At 40.0% G+C, this 18678-nt stretch overlaps 1 protein-coding gene across 3 annotated transcripts in view; it reads left to right on the forward strand.

Annotated features, from left to right (window-relative positions):
* LOC133766538 (contactin-associated protein-like 3) overlaps positions 1–18678 on the forward strand; it is a 181170-nt gene that overhangs the window by 87832 nt on the left and 74660 nt on the right. For all 3 annotated transcript variants that reach the window (XM_062200213.1, XM_062200212.1, XM_062200214.1), the window contains exon 7: positions 7132–7275. In XM_062200213.1, coding sequence (XP_062056197.1) covers positions 7132–7275 — 144 coding nt within the window. The remainder of the gene's footprint in view (positions 1–7131; positions 7276–18678) is intronic.

The raw sequence follows: 18678 nt of genomic DNA on the forward strand, positions 1-18678 counted from the left end.
CACACACACAGATTTGCTCCTCCCCTCCACTCCTCTTCTCTCCCTTCCCCTCTTCTGTGAAGAAATCTGTTGAAACCCATACATAAAAGGGAGTCATTACAAAGTTCATGGGTAATGCATACTGTGCAAAAATTACTCATGGATTTCAAACACAGGCTCTAAACACAGGTGGAAACTGATCCTGCCTTGTTCTGAAAGGTGCCAGCAAATACCAAAAAAAGTTCTTAGGCTTTTGCTGATGGCTGACTGGTTTTCTTTAAATTGTGTGTGTGTGTGTGTGTACACAAAGCAAAGTAATAGAGAGACAGAGATCTTCCATGTGCTGGTTCACTGCCCAAATGCCTGCAGCAGCCAGGGCTAGGCCAGGTGAAGTCAGGAGACAGAAACTCCATCCTGGTCTCCCTCCTGGGTGGCAGAGACTGAAATACTTGGGTATCACCCATTGCTTTCCCAAGGCCATTAACCAGGGAACTGAATTGGAAGAGGAGTAGGCAGGAATTGAACCAGTACTTTGATATGGATGCAGACATACCCAGACTGGGCAATCATACCCAAACAGAGGGTTAACTCTCTTCACCACAACTCCAGCCATTGACTGACTAGTTTTCTAATATAACCTCTCCCAGGGAGGAATCCAAGATCCTCCATTTTCTGCCCTGCTGGCTGCAAATCAGTGATCCTCCTAAGCTTCAGCTGCTTTCAATTGTGAAAGAGCAAATCTTGGATCTTCTTTGTTGAGAGAACAATAGGAAGGAAATCTGAGCTTAGATGCACAGCTAGCCACCCACCAGGAAGGCCCTCTCTGTTTCCCACCTCCCATTGCAGACCTGCTATTGTTGGACAAATCCTCTGCCTGCTAGGTTAGGGGCTGTTTAAATCCCCATGAGTAAAATTAGATGTTGACTGATTTGCTTCTGATGTGCAGGGTGCTGCAGGCAAGTGTGTAATCACAGAGCTGATTGGATTTTCCTGATTTAGGTATGCAAATTTAGGGCAAGATCTGAGTGCTGAATCAGTATGAGGCCTAAACTGGCATCAAAACCAAATAGCGACTTTTTATTTTAAGATGCTAGACAGGCTAATAAAGAGGCACCGGGCGCTCTTCAATGAACAATGCCTCTGGCCAGTTGACCAGTTGCTGCTACCTTGTTACTGGGTGAATATGCAATTCAAGACCTGCGAATAAGAAACTAGGGGCAGAAACTCACTTCACTACTTCTGGAACAACTTGTCAAGCTGTGATGTTAGAATCTGTATGTACCTCTGACTTAAGATGAACCCTGGAAGACCAAAAAGAGATATTTGGGAATTATCTTTTGAAAATGCAAACCTATTTGAAATTTCTTCACAAATTAGATTTTTTCCAGGAAAGGGTAAAATCATAATTCACATACATGTACAAAATGAATGTGTGTCAAAGATTTTATTTAACTCATTAATTATTAGGAAACCATTGTTGGGGAAACAAAGATCAAATTGCCCATCAGTTTGGTGGCTCCTCTTCAAAAAGAAGAAAAAATATTTAGTTTTATTATTGAGTAAATATTAAAACAGATTGTGATGCCCCTCTCAACATTCACTAGTGAGATACAAAGACAGAAAGAGAGCCCTCATTTTTACTGACCAGGCAGACAATACATACACAGATATGTTCTCTAGATAAAGGAGAACCAGTGCTGAATTTGAGGACATGACAGCACCAGTTACCCCAAAGGGTCCATCCAAAATTCACCTGGTTACTGGGATGGCCATCTGTATTACCTCATTGCCCTTATTCAAAGGAAAGCTGTCTCCTCAAATCTTTTTTTAATTTTTATAAAAGATTTTATTTATTTATTTGAGAGGCAAAGTTACAAACAGAGGGAGAAACAGAGAGGTCTTCCATCCACTGAATCACTCCCCAAATGGCTGCAATGGCTGGAGCTGGGCCGATTGAAAGCCAGGATCCAGGAGCTTCTGTGTCTCCCATGTGGGTGCAGGGAGCCCTAGCACTTGAGCCATCTCCCACTGCTTTTCTAGGCCATAAGCAGAGAGCTGGATGGGAAAAGGAGCAGCTGAGACATGAACTGGTGCCCGTATGGGATGCTGAAACCACCGGCATAGGCTTATCCTACTATGCCACAGTGCCAACCCCTCCTAAAATCTCTTGACAACCACGAACTTAACAGCTTGGAGCCAGGCATCTAAGTTAAACTACCACAGAGAAAGGTGCTATTTTCTCCATGTCTATATTTCAAGAAATGCCTCCACCCGAGGCCCTAGAGGTTTACATAAACCTCAAATAGAGAAGAATTTACAATTGCAGGAAACACTCTAAGGGAGAGCAAGAACAATTGGTGTGGGAGTGGAGGGTAGAAAGGCAAGGACCCTATAGGTTTTTTGAGACTCAGACAATGAACTGAATGGAGCTCACACATAATAACAGCAAAGGCTTATTATAGGAAAAGAAAGTCCAGTTCCTAAGAGAGTAGAAGTGGGCCAAGAATCAAAGCTCAAATTGAGGCTGAGACTGGAGGCCCTGAAAATAATTGGGGCTGTGATTTTCTAACAGTTGGTTTTGGGTGAGGAGCCCTAGAATGGTTATGGAACTACCAGGTGTGTAAGCCATCTGGCCATTATTGTGTATATGTACAGCTTCTAATTGAAGGTTTTTCAAGCTTGCAATTTCTTTTTCTGGCTTCCCAGATTAACCCTTTTTTGTCTCCTGATTCTATCTCCTGTCTCAAAGTCAAGGATAAGGGAGGCAGAGATGGAGAGAAGCAGACAGACTATGAAAGAGTTTTGGAATTTACTTTTCTCAGCTTTCCTCATTAACTCCTAGCTGTCTCCAAAAGTGTCTGTCCCTTATGGTACCAAACAGATTTTTTGTTTGTTTATATATCTTTAAGATTTGTGCTTACCACAACACTTAGGAGAACTAGTTCAAAGATAACTCCAAGTGCCACACATTTCTAGTCAGAAAAGGAATGTGGAAATGAAATTACGAGTAAATGCAAACCTAGCAACACTTGTTAATATCCACATATGGAACGAAGTCAGTCATTCCTACTCTAAACAGAGCTTGCATTTCCATGGACAGTATTCCTTATGTTACTATTCTGTGAACTTCTATCACTACACATGCTATACGGTTGTAAAATTACCTAGTCAAAGATAATGGTTTAAAGCCCTATAAAGGCATATAATCTTTCCATTGAAAAGATATCCATTAATCTCTTGCCCATTTTGAAAACTGTCTTCAATTTTTTCCTACAGTAGTTAAACTTCATTGCAGATTTGTTGCATATATTCTACATGCACTGAAGTGCAGAGCAAGCATTTTCTTCAGTCTGGTTTGCACAATAACTAGACTTCAATGTAATTAAAGTCCTTGAATGATACAGGATTTGGCTTTAGCTCATAGCTTTGTATGATATTTTCTGTCCACATTTAAACTATTTCTGTAGTTTTTGACAAGGTAATATTTTCATATGAAGATATGTTTAAAATAATATGTATATTGTGTGCAATTGCTTAATTAATTTAATAATTCCTCATTAAAATATTTATAGGTGCTAATGTATCTGAGATCCTTGGATATAAACTATGACCAAAGAGCAACTATAACATAACAGAAAAAAAATTTGATGATGAATTATAAATATGAGAAAACACATACCAAGATTTGCTTTCATCTGTCAAAAGATATTTTTAAAAGTGGCAGCTATCAACACTTTATAAAAAAACTTGTTAAATATTTATTTAACTCATCTGTTAATGAGGGAATGAGTAAAATATTACAACAGATTCAAATGAGAATTCAAAATAAGCAATGATGCAAAACCAGTAAGCTAGAATGAATTTACATGCAATGTGAAACTGGGTTAGTGTGAAGGGAGAAATTATGTTTTCACCAAGTAAAATTCATTGCATGTCCAAGAACTATAATCATTTGCTTACTTTCAGTTTTCTACATTCATGACTTGTGACATGATTGGAAGATAAAAGGTCCACAAACCCACAGAATCCAGTAATTTCAGGATTGTGTTTAAATGATGCGTTTAAACACTGAAGACATCCAGAAATTTTGGTTGATTTTAAAGTACAATATTCTCCCTTACACCTTATTATTATTTCTGTTTTCATTTCTTACATCATTGAAGTTTAAAAAGAAAACTGAAATATAGTTAATTTTTAATTAAGAACTACTAAAGATAATAATGTTAACTTTACAAAATACATATTTGACAAAAATAAATTAAGCACATATTCATTTTAAAAATTAACAGGCTATGACCATCATATAAAATGTCAAGTTTGGGGCCAGCATTGTGGCACAACAGATTAAGCCCACTTGCAGTACCGGCATCCTTTGTGAGCCACAGTTCCAGTCCCTGCTGCTCCACTTCCAGTCCAGCTCCCTGGAAAATTTGCCTGAGAAAGCAGTGAAAAGTGGCATCCAAATGGAAGACCTAGGTGGAGTTCCAGACTCCTGTCTTTGACTTGATCCAGACCTGGCCATTTTGATTATCTGGGGGTGAACCAGTAAATGGAAGATCTCTCTCTCTCTCTCTCTCTCTCTCTCTCTCTCTCTCTCTGTAACTCTGCCTTTCAAATAAATAAAAAAGTATTTAAAAAAAATTTCTAATAATTAAAAGTTTACTGTGATATATTTGACTATTGCAGTGCTGATCTTGGACTAATTTTAAACATTAGTGAAATGTTAACTTAATAGGCAGTTTTATTTCTAACACATTTATTGTTATGTATCTTTGACATGTTACTAGTTAAAAGGAAATATAGAATACCTCCAATGATTTTAAATACTTTAATATTTAAATTTATTATATATTTTCTTTTTAAAATAAAGTTAGGGGTCGGTGCTGTGGCACGGTGTGTTAATCCTCCACCTATGGCGCTGGCATCCTATATGAGCACCAATTCTAGTCCTGGCTGTTCCTCTTCCAATCCAGCTCTCTGCTATGGGCTGGGAAAGCAGTAGAAGATGGCCCAAGAACCTGGGCCCCTCACGTGGGAGACCTGGAAGAAGCTCCTGGCTCCTGGCTTCAGATCACCTCAGCTCTGATTGCTGGAGCTATTTGGGGAGTGATCCAGTGGATGGAAAACCTTTCTCTCTGTCTCTCCCTCTCACTGTCTGTAACTCCACCTCTCAAATAAATAAATAAAATCTTTTAAAAAAAAATTATTCATTTGAAAGGCAAAGTTACAGAGAGAAAAAGAGAGACAGAAAGATCTTCAATCTGCTGATTCACCCCTCAAATGACTGCAGTGGCTGGGGCTGGGCCAGGTCAAAGCCCCGAGCCAGGAACCCCTTTCTAGTCTTCCACATGGACGGCAGGGAGCTAACCCTGGCCATCATCCACTACCTTCCCAGGCACATTAGTAGGGAGCTGGGTCAGAAGTGGAGCAGCCAGGACTCAAACCAGCACTCATGAGATGCTGGTGTTGCAGGTGTCAGCTTAATCTCTGCGCCACAACACTGACCTCTGAATTCACTTTCAAAAACAAGTCATTATGGGGCAGCTCTGTGGCATAGCAAGTAAAGCTGTGGCCTGCAGTGCTGGCATCCCAAATGGGCGCCAGTTCGAGTCTGGTTGTTCCACTTCTGATACAGCTCTCTGCTATGGCCTGGGAAAGCAGTAGAAGATGGCCCAAGTCCTTGTGCCCCTGTGCCCACATGGGAGACCCGGAAGAACTCCTGGCTCCTGGCTTCGGATGGGCACAGCTATGATCATTGCAGCCATCTGGGAAGTGAACCAGCAGGTGGAAGACCTCTCTCTTTGTCTCTTTCTCTCCTTCTGCCTCTCTGTAGCTCTACCTTTCAAAAAATTTTTTTAAAAAGTAAAAAAAAAAAAGGTCATTATGCTGCAGTATTTCAAAAGATTAACTTCATAGTTAATGCTAAGAATAATAATGTGAATATAAAGTATAAAACAATGTTGTACTTATCTGTAAAGTACACCTCTAGTCCTTTGCTAATCATTTTATTATCAAATTATAGATCTTTTAAAAAGAAGGTATAGTCATGTCTATAATCATATCAGAGAACATATGGACATATGTCAAAGATTTAATTTAGCTCATTAGTTAATGAAGAAACCAATAAGATGTTACAGTCAACTCAAAGGAGCATCCAAATTGCACAAATAAAGGCAGATAAAGAATTAATTTGTAGACAGATGAAAAATACTTCAGTCATCAGTTGTACCCCTCCAGATACAAGTAATTTGCATTCCTGTGAACAAAAATTGTTTTGCACTATTGTGCGTTTTCTACAACTTGTGGAGTGTGAAGTAGCCTAGACAAGAAAGCAAAGTGTACCTGAATGGAAGCACCAGAGGGAACACTCAGTGATCTTCTTCCTTCAGTGAAAGCCTTTCATGATTATTCTTGACACAACTCTTTCAACTGGTTTTCTGATTTTTTAAATACTTATTTTTGTTAGATTCAGCAAAGTAACTTTTTTTATAACTTTTTTTTTATAATTCTTGATATCTTTATTTATTTATTTATTTTGACAGGCAGAGTTAGACAGTGAGAGGGAGAGACAGAGAGAAAGGTCCTCCTTCTGTTGGTTCACCCCCCAAATGGCCGCTACAGCCGGTGCACTGCGCGGATCCGAAACCAGGAGGCAGGCGCCGCCTCCTGATCTCCCATGCGGGTGCAGGGCCCAAGCACTTGGGCCACAGCAGAGAGCTGGACTGGAAGAGGAGCAACCGGGACAGAATCCGCTGCCCCAACCAGGACTAGAACCCCGGAGTGCCAGCGCTGCAGGCGGAGGATTAGCCAAGTGAGCCGTGGCACCGGTCAGCAAAGTAACTTTTGAAGATTGGACACAACTGTGTATTTATTATCTTATTGGTCAAGATTTTGACATGTGACTTCAATAGTTAAGTTTGAGGTGCACATTGTCAGAATTCATTATAGTGACTCTGAAGGAGTAGCATTTTCATTCATGTGCCTCTGTCATAAATAAATGATATCTTTCATTAAAGGAAGGTGTTTAGATTTTTTTCTCAGTGATTTATCAACATGAAAATACTCCTCTGACTGATGTGATCTGAATCAAATTGTTTTCAAGTGTTTCCAAAGTTCATAATATACGATTGTCTTTCATTTTATTTCCTCCAGGCAGTGGGTTAAACGATGGGCAATGGCATTCTGTGTCTCTGTCTGCTAAATGGAATCATCTGGTTGTGGTGGTAGGTGATGACACAGCTGTTCTGCCCCTGGTGCCTGTGCTGATTGTTTCAGGCAACACCTATTATTTTGGAGGTAAGTGAAGACAGGTAAAGCACGTTGGCCGTGGGACTGTTTTTATCTTTGTTGCCTCATATCCTAAGTCTTCCATCACAGTTAAACCGAGTTAATACTATAAAATCATTTATTTCTGTATAATACCTTTTAGTTTTTAAAGAACATAAAAACTTTTATCAGTTATTCTTTCTAATATAAAAATATAAAAATAAGGGCAGAAAGTTTACTTGCTATTTAAATACTTCATATTTCCACAGGACATTAGCTGCACATAGTAATCAAAAAAGTAGGACCTGGAGAGGGTTGTGGGGGGGAGGGAAGTTATGGTGGGGAGAAAGCCATTGTAATCCATAAACTGTACTTTGGAAATTTATATTCATTAAATAAAAGTTTAAAAAAGTAGGACCTTTTGAACATTAAATCTTCACAACAAATAAATAAATCTATATTTCTAATGGTTACTTTGTAAAAACAAGACAAATCATATTTTACAAAGTCTTTGACTTACATACAATCTTATTTATGATATAGATTTAAGTCCTAGATCAAAACAAAATATATAGATAGATAAATACATATTTTTTCCAATTGGAAGGGAGTAACAGGAAGTATCAAACTGACTATAAAGAGTTTCTAGTCATTGGAAACAATAAACAAAAAGCAATTCATAGGAGGCAAACATGTTAAATGGATCCATAATACAACTGGTGTTACACTGGTATAAAGAACTGAACGTAGATGTTGGCATTCTAAGTCTGTTCATATGTTGGCATTCTAACCTCCAAGATGGCAATGTCAGGGGGCTTTGGAGGGTAACTGACTCATGGGGATGGAGCCCTCATAAATGGTCATATGAAAGGGACCCCAGAAAGCTCTCCAGCTCACTTTCTACTTTGCGAGGACACAACGACCGATAGCCATCTCTGAGCTAGAAAGCAGGCCCTCCTCAGACGTTGAATCTTCTGGCACTTTAATCTTAAACTTCCCAGCCTCCAGAAGTATGAGAAATAAATGTTTGTTTTGTAAGCCACTTACTCTGTGGTATTCTTCTATAGCAGCCTTAACGGACTAAGACAACTGACATGGAAAGGAAACTTAACCTTTTTATTATTGTTATTATTATTATTATTATTAAAAGAAGTGCCAAAAACTGTAACAACAAGCCCTGCTATGGATCCTAGAACGCTTCTCTGAACATGTGAATCCAAAGATGGGACATCTAGACCTGGAAACCCTAGCAAAGATAACAATTATGTAAAGAAATGTCATCACATCAGAACATGAGTACCTCTATATTAAAACATTCTATTATTCTAATATCACCACATATATGATAATTCATTTTCAAGTTAGAAAGTTTTGCGATTAAGTAGGACATTCCATGATGAATACAGATAGCCACGTTTCTCTGCTCGCTTTAGTGGGAACATAACATCATAGTGTCACTTAGGTCATTCAGTTGTGTGTAATTTTTACTGGATAGTTCAATATATCTTTTCTTATATAATTTATTAGTGTGTAATGTATCCTTTCTTAAAATTCAAACATAAATATAGGACTTACAGAAAAGACTTTTTACATGCAATTCTGTATACTGAATTCTGTCTCACCAATATGCGTGATTTTTTTAAGAATTTATTTATTTACTTGAGAGGCATAGTCACAGACAGAGAGAGGGAGAGATAGAGAGAAAGGTTTTCTATCCACTCGTTCACCCCCCAGTTGACTGCAACAGCCAGAGCTGAGCTGATCCAAAGCCAGGAGCCAGGAACTTCTGGGTCTCCTAAGCAGTTGCAGGGGCCCAAGCACTTGGGCCATCTTCTACTGCTTTCCCAGGAAATCAGCAGGGAGCTGGATTGGAAGTGGAGCAACTGAGAATCAAACCGGTACCCACAAGGGATGCAAGCACCACAGGTGGATGCCTAACCTACTGCACCACAGTGCTGTCCCCAGTATATGTGATTTTAAAAAACAGAGTCTGCAGTACATTTCCAAAAATAATACCACATGTATTCAAAGATTTTACTGAGCTGTCATCAATCACACAGGATCTATAATGGTAAAGTAAATTAAAATGGCCTGAGGGATCCCTTAGCAAACAGAGCCAGCTAGCCTTCATAAGTGACTTTAACCTTGCATGATTTGCAAACATAAGCAAAACTTGGGCTATTTTTTGTAAATGTCTATATTAACAAAAAATCAAACTTAAAGCTATTAAGTCAGAGGCCACAAACTAACTTATATATGTGGAGACTTTCCAGAATATTAGACCAATTGAGGCAACTGGGTAACTGTCACCAGTCATACACACACACATACATGCACACACACAAACACAAGTTTTATGTCAGTGTTTGGCTTATTCAAGGCCTCCCCTTCCATTCTCTTGGTGGAATCCTTGAACCACTTCTCATTTGAAACTGTTCTGTTCATGTATTGCTGTCAGCACAAACTCTTACATTTTATTTTGCTTCAATTTACTTTTCAATACTATGTACATTTGTCTCTCTAATTAGATGTTTGTTGCCTCTAGGAAGATGTAAAGTAAATTTGAGGAGCTTAATGTTTTGAAGATTTCAAGTAGTGTCTTCACTTCTGTTGAATGGACGTGAGCCCTCAAAAAAGTGCAGCTGTCCATGCTTTTTCAAAAGAACACAGTCATCTTTAGGAATAGTAATCTACCCAAGGTCGTCAGCGATCTGAGAAATTGCATGTGCAGAAGATAACATTGAATTAAGGATTTCCAAGTATGAGAACCAAGATACCCCTTGTGTGTGCTTTCAGTTATATATGATATTGACAAATAATTATCTCTAATAAGATTTTTCCAAACCGAATGCAAAAGAGCAATAATCTGAACAAGGGTGTTCTTTATTTGACAGTCAAAATCTATACAACAGAAACAGATGATGAGTTTAATCCACAGTGCTTTGTTTTCACAACTTCTAGCCCAGAAGAAATAAGTCCAGAAATAAACTATTGAAATAAACAGTAGAAAATTTAACATATTGTACTCTCTGAGAATATATATTCATACATATTCTCATTTACTTCGGAGAATACTTGATGCTTCTCCAAAGACAAGTATTTGAAAGCAAATATTTCATGAAGGAATGTGTACCCTGAATTATGTGGGTGGGCTCAGTGGAATTGCATGAGCAATTAAGAGATTGACTCTGGAAGCAGAATGAAAATACAAAAGAGCTGTGGCAGAGGGGAAGTCAGAGAGATCAGAAGCTGCACTGTAGTTGAGCAAAGTGACAAGGAATGCAGATAGTTCCTGGCTAAAAGCCAGGAAGGAAATGGGTTCTCATTCCTGCAATCACAAGGAACTGAATTTTGCCAAAAAAAAACTAAATATACTTGGAATCACATTCTCTAATTAAGAGCCAAGACCAGTAGGGATTTTGATTTTGATCAGTACATAGTCCAGCCTACATGCTCTTCTAAACTCAGAAGTATATTTTTAAAATTTTTTTATTTTATTTATTTGAAAGACAAAGTGACAGGGGCTCGAGGGAGACAGAGTAAAAGAGATAGAGAGATCTTCCACCCACTAGTTCAGTCCCCAAATGGCCACAAAACCAAGGCTGGGCCAGACTGAAACCAGGAGCCAAGAACTCCATCCAGGTCTCCAACATAGTGGCAGGGACTCAAGTACATCTGCTGCTTTCCTACATGCTGGGAGCTGGATCTGAAGTGGAACAGTAGGGACTCAAATCTTCACTCCAATATGGGATGCCAGCATTGCAGTCAGTTGTTTAACCTACTGTGCCATCCCCTAAACAGATGTTTTAAACTTGAGTTTGTAATAACTTGTTTCAGGGACAGTGGACCTCTATCTGAATCTTCGTTTATATACATTCCCTTTCAGTTCAAAACACTTGACCAATAGCTGAAAGGAAAATGTTTCTCAAATATACCCCAAGAATATGTTAAAAACAGGTACATTAAGAGCAAGGAGACCAGGGCTGGCATTGTGGCACAGCGTTAACGCCCTGGGCTGAAGTGCCAGCATCCCATATGGGCACCGGTTCGAGACCCAGCTGCTCCACTTCCAATCCAGCTCTCTGCAGTGGCCTAGGAAAGCAGTGGAAGATGGCCCAAGTCCTTGGGCCCCTGCACCTGTGTGGGAGACCCGGAGGAAGCTCCTGGCTCCTGGTTCAGATCGGTGCAACTCCAGCCATTGCGGCCAATTTGGGAGTGAACAAGTGGATGGAAGACCTCACTCTCTCTCTCTGCCTCTCCTTTATCTGTGTGAGTCTGACTTGCAAATAAAATAAATAAATCTCTAAAAAAAAAAGAGCAAGGAGACTGGCTTCAACAGAAAGTCAAAATTTCTGGTTTTTGTTTTGTTTTGCTTTCATTATAGATGGCCTTCAAGCTAAACTAATATACATGAACATAAAGGGGGCAAAGTTGTAGAAATGGTAAGGCCAATCCTTGACTGTGCATATGTAAATATCATATATACTCCAAAATCCCCTTGTGATCCAAAAGTGTGGGAGGTGACCATAAGCTGTTTGAAATACATGTTTTAATGGAGATGAGTGGAATAGTTTCTTTGTGCAAGAAAGAATTCAGGCCTGTTACAGAGAGTAGTGGTAAGCAAGGTAGCAAGGTTTGATGGAGGCGGGGCATCCATCAGAATGGTTGGGTCCCTCTCCATGTAGAAGCTGAGAGAGTGCCCATCCATTCAGACTGGAGAAAGCAAGGCCGCAAAGTTTGAGGAAGAGAATACACCGGACCGGCCAGGCAGCATCTCAGCAAAGAACTGAGAGAGCTGAAGGCTGAAATCACTTGACGGAGCAGGACGGGTTTCAGTCTGTGTTCAGACTGGCCTTATAAAAATACAGCATCAACTTACTCCTCTTTTTCCTCTTCCTCCTCCCTCTTCTGGTTTGTTGGGTGTGAAACAGGTAAAAATTTTCCCAAGGTTTTCTTATCCAATGTTATCAGACTGGGTAGCCCACTTGCTGCGAGGCAGAGAGGATTCTCCTGGGAAGCCTTGCTTAGGGAGAGGGCTGGATCCACCTGTGAGGTTATCAGGGTATGCGAAGGACTTTGTAGTATAAAATACTGGGCTGCTTCCAAGACCTGCTTCCTTCCTTTCCTTTCTGCAAGTGCTTTGTTTTCCTTAGATGCTTCACTCACACATGGGTGAATTTCTAACTTCCTACCTAACACATGCACAATAACCACAACCCAAATATGCATGTACACAGGTAAAACTGCACTGGCATCAGAGATGGATTATGTTATGGATTAATTCTTTGTCCCCCAAAATTCATACATACCTCAGAATGCGACATTTAGAGAAAGGGTCTTTACAGATGAAATCAAGTAAAAGTAATTCTTTAAGGTGGGCTGCAATGAAGACATAGAGACAGAGAGACCCTGTGAAGATGGAGGGTTGGAGTGATAAACTGAAAGGGCCTGGGTTGCCCATTTTGTTCGTGTTTGACCCCAGCAGCCTACTGTGTGGAGAAGGAGTTCTGGAGACTTCCAGCTAGGTGTTTGTGCCCAATTTAGTCCCTTCCATTCCATTGATGCTGCTCTGCTGTGAATCCCTTTGTTTTGATTTTTTTATTTTAAAATATTTAATGGGCAAATAAAAAATTGTGTATAAGGTACACATTGTGAAGAAACAATGTGATGAATTGTGTACTGACTACATAGTCAAACTAATTAGTATATCCATCACAGCACATCTAATTACTGTTTGTGTGTATGTGAGATAAGCACACTGAAAATCTGTCTTATATTTCAAGAAAATAAATTACAGTCATCATTCTGGATCCCTCTTATTTCAATAAGAATATTGAGAAAAAATTGTGAATTGTGGACAGAAATGCACATGTACAACCAAATAGGCTGAATTAAAGGACCATATTTGAGATTGATTTTAGAATTTATTTATTTGGGAGGCAAAGGGTGAGACAGAGAGCTCCCATCCACTGGTTCACTCCCCAAATACCTGTAACAGCTGAAACTGGGCTGGAGCTGAAGCTGGGAGCTCCTACACATGTGGGAGGAACTCAAATTACTTTAGCCGTTACCACAGCCAACTAGCGTATGCACTGGCAGAAAACTGGAGTCAGAGCAGGGTATCAAACTCGGGCACCCCAGTGTGGGAGAGTGCTGTTTTAAGCAGCATCTTAACCACTAGGCTAAACACTCACCCCTTGAGACTGATTTTAAATAGGATTCCCTTAGTGGAGTGTCTTTTCATCACCATACGCTGAAATTATCAACATGCTAAGTGATTGTTATTCCCTTTTCTGCTGTTTGCTACGTTTACTTTATTGTACCCAGGAACACGGAGGTGTTTCCCAGAGCATTAGATCCTCCAGAGTCTGTTGCAAATTTCTCACTGCCTGATAAATAGAGGATGTTTTGCCAAAGTTGAACTTAATCAAATAATTGCAGTTTCTCTTTATTGCCAGAAAACATTTTTCTTTTTTTAAAGAGTTATTTTATTTATTTGAAAGACAGAGTTACAGAGGGAGAGCCAGAGAGGGGGGGGGGGGGGGAGGTCTTCTATGCACTGGTTCATTCCCCAAATGACCATAAAGGCCAGAGCTGAGCTGATCCAAAGCCAGGAACCAGGAGTTTCTTCAGGCTCTCCTACGTGGGTGCAGGGGCCCAAAGACTTGGGCCATCTTCTACTGCTTTCCCAGGCCATAGCAGAGAGCTGGATTGGAAGCAGAGCAGCTGGGACTCAAACCGGCACCCACATGTGATGCTGGCACTGCAGGCCAGGCTTTAACCCTCTGCACCACAGCGCCGACCCCATGGAACATTCTTACCACGATAATGCAGTCAGCACATCAGCCTTTCACAGAATATCTCTCCACTCATCGATTGAGAACAGCCAGGAGAAATTAAAGCCAGGGAGCTTGGAAGGCAGGGGCTACTGAAACTATAAAAAGTCTCATTCATGTGGATATTCATGCAGAAAGGCCTTGGGCATTAGAAACGTCATTTCGCTCTGTCAGTAACAAGATATATTTGCTAATCGGTGTTTGAGTTGCTTCTGGAACTTAAAAAAACCTTCACATTTTACTAACTGCTTTCTAGGATCATTTTGAAATTATGATGGAGACAGTACAACATGAAAGTAAATATGACTGCAGGCATACAAATTATAAATTCTATTATCTAAACACTGGTGATCCCCCAGAGCAACTGTGAAAGTGAAGCAGAAGCCCCATCCTCAAAGCTCTGTTGAGTAGTGCATTTGTGACCCAGTTGTTACTTTGCTACCTGTGATGGATGTCAAAACACATTTTTTTAAAAAGAGATAAGAGCCAGAGAATCCAAGATTGCCAAATAGGGGTTCCCTGTATTTGACCCTTCTCCACACAGAAAAATCAAAGCAACAAATAGCTACATTTTGAGGTGAGTGCTCAAGGGAGAACACCAGAATGCAACAAGGTAGCTATGGAAACCCCATAGGACATGGAAACTTAGGATGGCAGCATAAAGAGGGATAACATGAACTGGCAACCTCAACACTGGCCCAAGAGCCATAGAGAAGCTAATGCAAGGGAATGGATAAACAGGAGTATCCCAGCAGACACCATCTTCACAGATGCTGAACACCAGCAATCCTAGCTACTGCTTAGAACCTGCCGAAGATATCTAGCTGGAGTGTGGAGGGTAGCTGCTTCAGAGAAGGAGCTCACACTTGCCTCCCTGCTAATCCACTAGCATAGGCGGCAGCAGTGTGCTGCCATCTTGAGAAAGGAGTCACTCTTTGGATCCATACTGCCCTGAGGCCAGAAGCCCCTATATATTTGCAGCCCTGAGAACTCGGACATTCCAGCACCAGCCAAAAAAACTAGCCTCATAAACCCAACTAGACTCAGCAGAACAGCTGCGAATCAGAACTGTAGTCCAGGCATTTCTCTGCACTATAGGGGGCAAACAGCTCAGAAGACCAAGAAGATCCTTTCCCAGGGCACTAACAGTGTGCACACTTTCACCCATGGCCTTTGCTGTTTCCCCACTTCCAAGCCACTGCCAAAACCCAGGGCTGTGCTCACCACTGCTGGAACCCATGCACTCCTGCCACCATAGACATTGCTGGGACGTGTCTGTCCCACTGGGAGTGAGGACAAGTACTCTAGTAACTTCAACCTTACGTCCACTACCAAGGGCTACCACAATACCCATGCATCTTTGCCAGAATGGAGAATGAGTGCCCCATGCCCCCAACACTGCTACCACTGATTGCAGTGGAGGAAGATATAGGAAGATGGTGTTCAACTGATACTAATACCAAAGCATTTTACCATAGCAATACCCAGGAGGCTGAGGTTTTCTAGGCCATAGAGATGAAGGTGGTGGCATGTCTGAATATCAACAATGTCTTTGTGCCTAAAGAATGGGGATGAGCCCACAGGCAAAAAGTTCAGCTTTGGGCTGACTTTCCCTGGAGCCTTTGGGAAAGAGATAGATTTATTACTCAATGAGACATTGGTGTTCTGTTTGTGAATTAACAGGTCAAGAGGTTCTCCACGTAGGTAAGAGACAATGTAGTACAGCCCCGAATGTGGAACCAGCAGCCTGGCCCTCAACATCCTCTCCCAGCTCTGAGGTCTCAGCCCAGACACTCTCCTTCTACCCTTTCCTATCCACTTGCCTAGCCCTGGGCAGAATCTGCTCTTAACCCAGCCTCAGCTGAGGTCACCCAACTGGAACCTTGGGCAAATTTCTTCAATAAACATTAAGACACACATTAAGGAAACAACATTTTCCACCCTATAAAAGGATAAAGGCTACTGACCCACCACATGACAAATATCAACATAAGCATACAAGAAGTATCAAAAAACAAGGTAACATGAAACATCCCAAAGGACACAGCCACTTTTTAGCAACAGACTTCAAAGAGATTGATTTTTATAGAATGCCTGATAAAGAATTTTTTGTAAAAAATTAAATTTTTGTAAAATTTTGTAAAAAAAATAATTTTTGTAAAAAAAAAAGAACTGCAAGAGAATACAGTTTGACTAAGTTAGAAAAATACATGATGTGAATGATAAACATCTTCAGAAAGAACCAAACAGATATCTTGTAAATGAAAAGCCCAATATATCCAAAGAAAATATAGCAAACTTCTGAGTAACCCCAAGACTTGCACCTGTTTAGGAAAAGCAATAATTCACATAGCCTGGGCACAATAATAAAGACAGGTCATGCTACAGGAGTGGTTATGAAACTGACCTTGGAAAGTGTGTGAATTAAGCAATTAGGGAACTCTCGGGTTTTCTTTTTTTTTCTTTTTTTTTTTTTTTTTTGACAGGCAGAGTGGATAATGAGAGAGAGAGAGACAGAGAGAAAGGTCTTCCTTTTACCGTTGGCTCACCCTCCAATGGCCGCTACGGCCGGTGCACCGCGCTGATCCAAAGCCAGGAGCCAGGTGCTTCTCCTGGTCTCCCATGGGGTGCAGGACCCAAGCACTTGGGCCATCCTCCACTGTACTCCCTGGCCACAGCAGAGAGCTGGCCTGGAAGAGGAGCAACCGGGACAGAATCCGGCACCCCGACCAGGACTAGAACCCCGTTTGCGGGTGCTGCAGGCGGAGGATTAGCCTATTGAGCTGCGGGCCGGCCTCGGGTTTTCTAGATTTGGAGATGCCTCACTTTGCCAATGGTGTTAGTGTGACAATAGTAGAAATGTCAGAATGACAGTGACCACCAGAAATGTCTCCTGTGGGAGATCTTTATATCGTAATAGTGTACAAAACTGTCTATTATATTATGATCCATAAAGAGATATGACTCCCAGGAATTAACACTGTAGAATGGTAACTTTACTATCTTTTGGGAAAAGATCTTTATTCCTTGGAGTACTAAAAAATCATCACATGATTGCCACACATCCACATTGTGCTCTGGAGTGCATAGTTTATTGAAAGCAGTATGAGACCAGTTTTAAATATAAATCTACTTTAAATTCAATTTTGCAATGTATTTCAAAAACCAGAGAGTATTTTTTATCTATAGCTTTAAAAACATTCCATTTCTAGAAAAATGTTTTGATATAAATTATTTTGAAAATGAAAGAGATCGCTTTTTGTTTTCTCCATTATCTAATTATCTATGATTTCACCTGGGCATATGTAAATAGTAAAAATGATTTCAAAATTAACACTAGGTGACTCACTAAAAATAAAATATAAATTATTAATGGAGGCTATAAATATTGACAATATCTTTTGAATAGATTGAATGAACTTCCATAGTTAGTTCTGACATCAAGATTCAAATTTATTCTCAGAAAATTTGATTTACAAGTCATCTGAGCCAGTTTTATGACAGATGAATGTACAGTGATTGATGGGAATATTTCCTAAAGCACATTGTTCATTGCAGTTTTGCACAAATTATTGAACTGTGACTTACTAGTGAAGAAAACACATTAAGTGTATCAAATTATTATGAACATTTTACAAATATTCAGAATTTCTGGATACACTGGGCAACTTTAATCCAAAATTCTGAAAAAATATTTACAAGGGTACTTCAAAGTTCATGGAAAATTGAATTAAAAATAAGTTTATTTGGATGCAGAAAAAGTTTTGAAATCTATACATATGAGTTTGTCTTCAAAAAATTCATGACAATTACATATCAAGTAAATAAAAAATAAATAATTTTTTAAAGTGCATTCCTTTTGAATTGCTGGATATATAGTAAGTGAAGCCTCTCTTTATGAAGTTGTTGATTAAATGTACACCTTCTTCAGTTCACAAGTTAACATGTTTCTCCTCTGGTAATTGTATTAGGCCGTGGGTTTATCTCAAGTTTAGATTAAGTGATGTATTTGCTGAGATTTTGAAACCATGTTAAGCCATGTGTCATTCTTGTAATAAACAAAAAATGGATCCCTACTGGCTATCTTCAAAAATATGTACTTTACAGAATTTTTAAGAAATTGGATCCTGTGGCTGGCATGGTGGCATTGTGGGAAAAGCCACTGCCTATGATTCCATGATTCCATATGGGTGCTGGTTTGAGTCTGCTGCTCCGCTGCCAATCCAGCTCCCTGTCTAGAAAAACAGTGGAAAATGGCCCAAGTTCTTAGGTCCCTGAAACCCTCCTAGGAGACCTGGAAGATGCTCCTGGCTCCTGGCTTCGGAGAAGCCCAACACCAGTCATTGTGGCCATTTGAGGAATGAAACAAAGGATGGAAAACCTTTCTTTGTCTCTCCCCTCTGCCCCTCTCTAACTCTACCTCTCAAATAATAAATCTTTGTTTAAGTCATGTTAACTGAACATTAAGACTTTTTTACATCCTAGAAATGTGTTGTAATGTCATTTGAGGTCATTACTGTGTTTTGTAAAAGGCGTATTTGTGGGCTGATGGAGTCTTCCCCAGAGACCTTGTGTTACCCAGAGACCTCATTCAGAA

The sequence above is a fragment of the Lepus europaeus genome, chromosome 9 (genome assembly GCF_033115175.1).
Source record: "Lepus europaeus isolate LE1 chromosome 9, mLepTim1.pri, whole genome shotgun sequence".
Taxonomy (NCBI): Eukaryota; Metazoa; Chordata; class Mammalia; order Lagomorpha; family Leporidae; genus Lepus; species Lepus europaeus.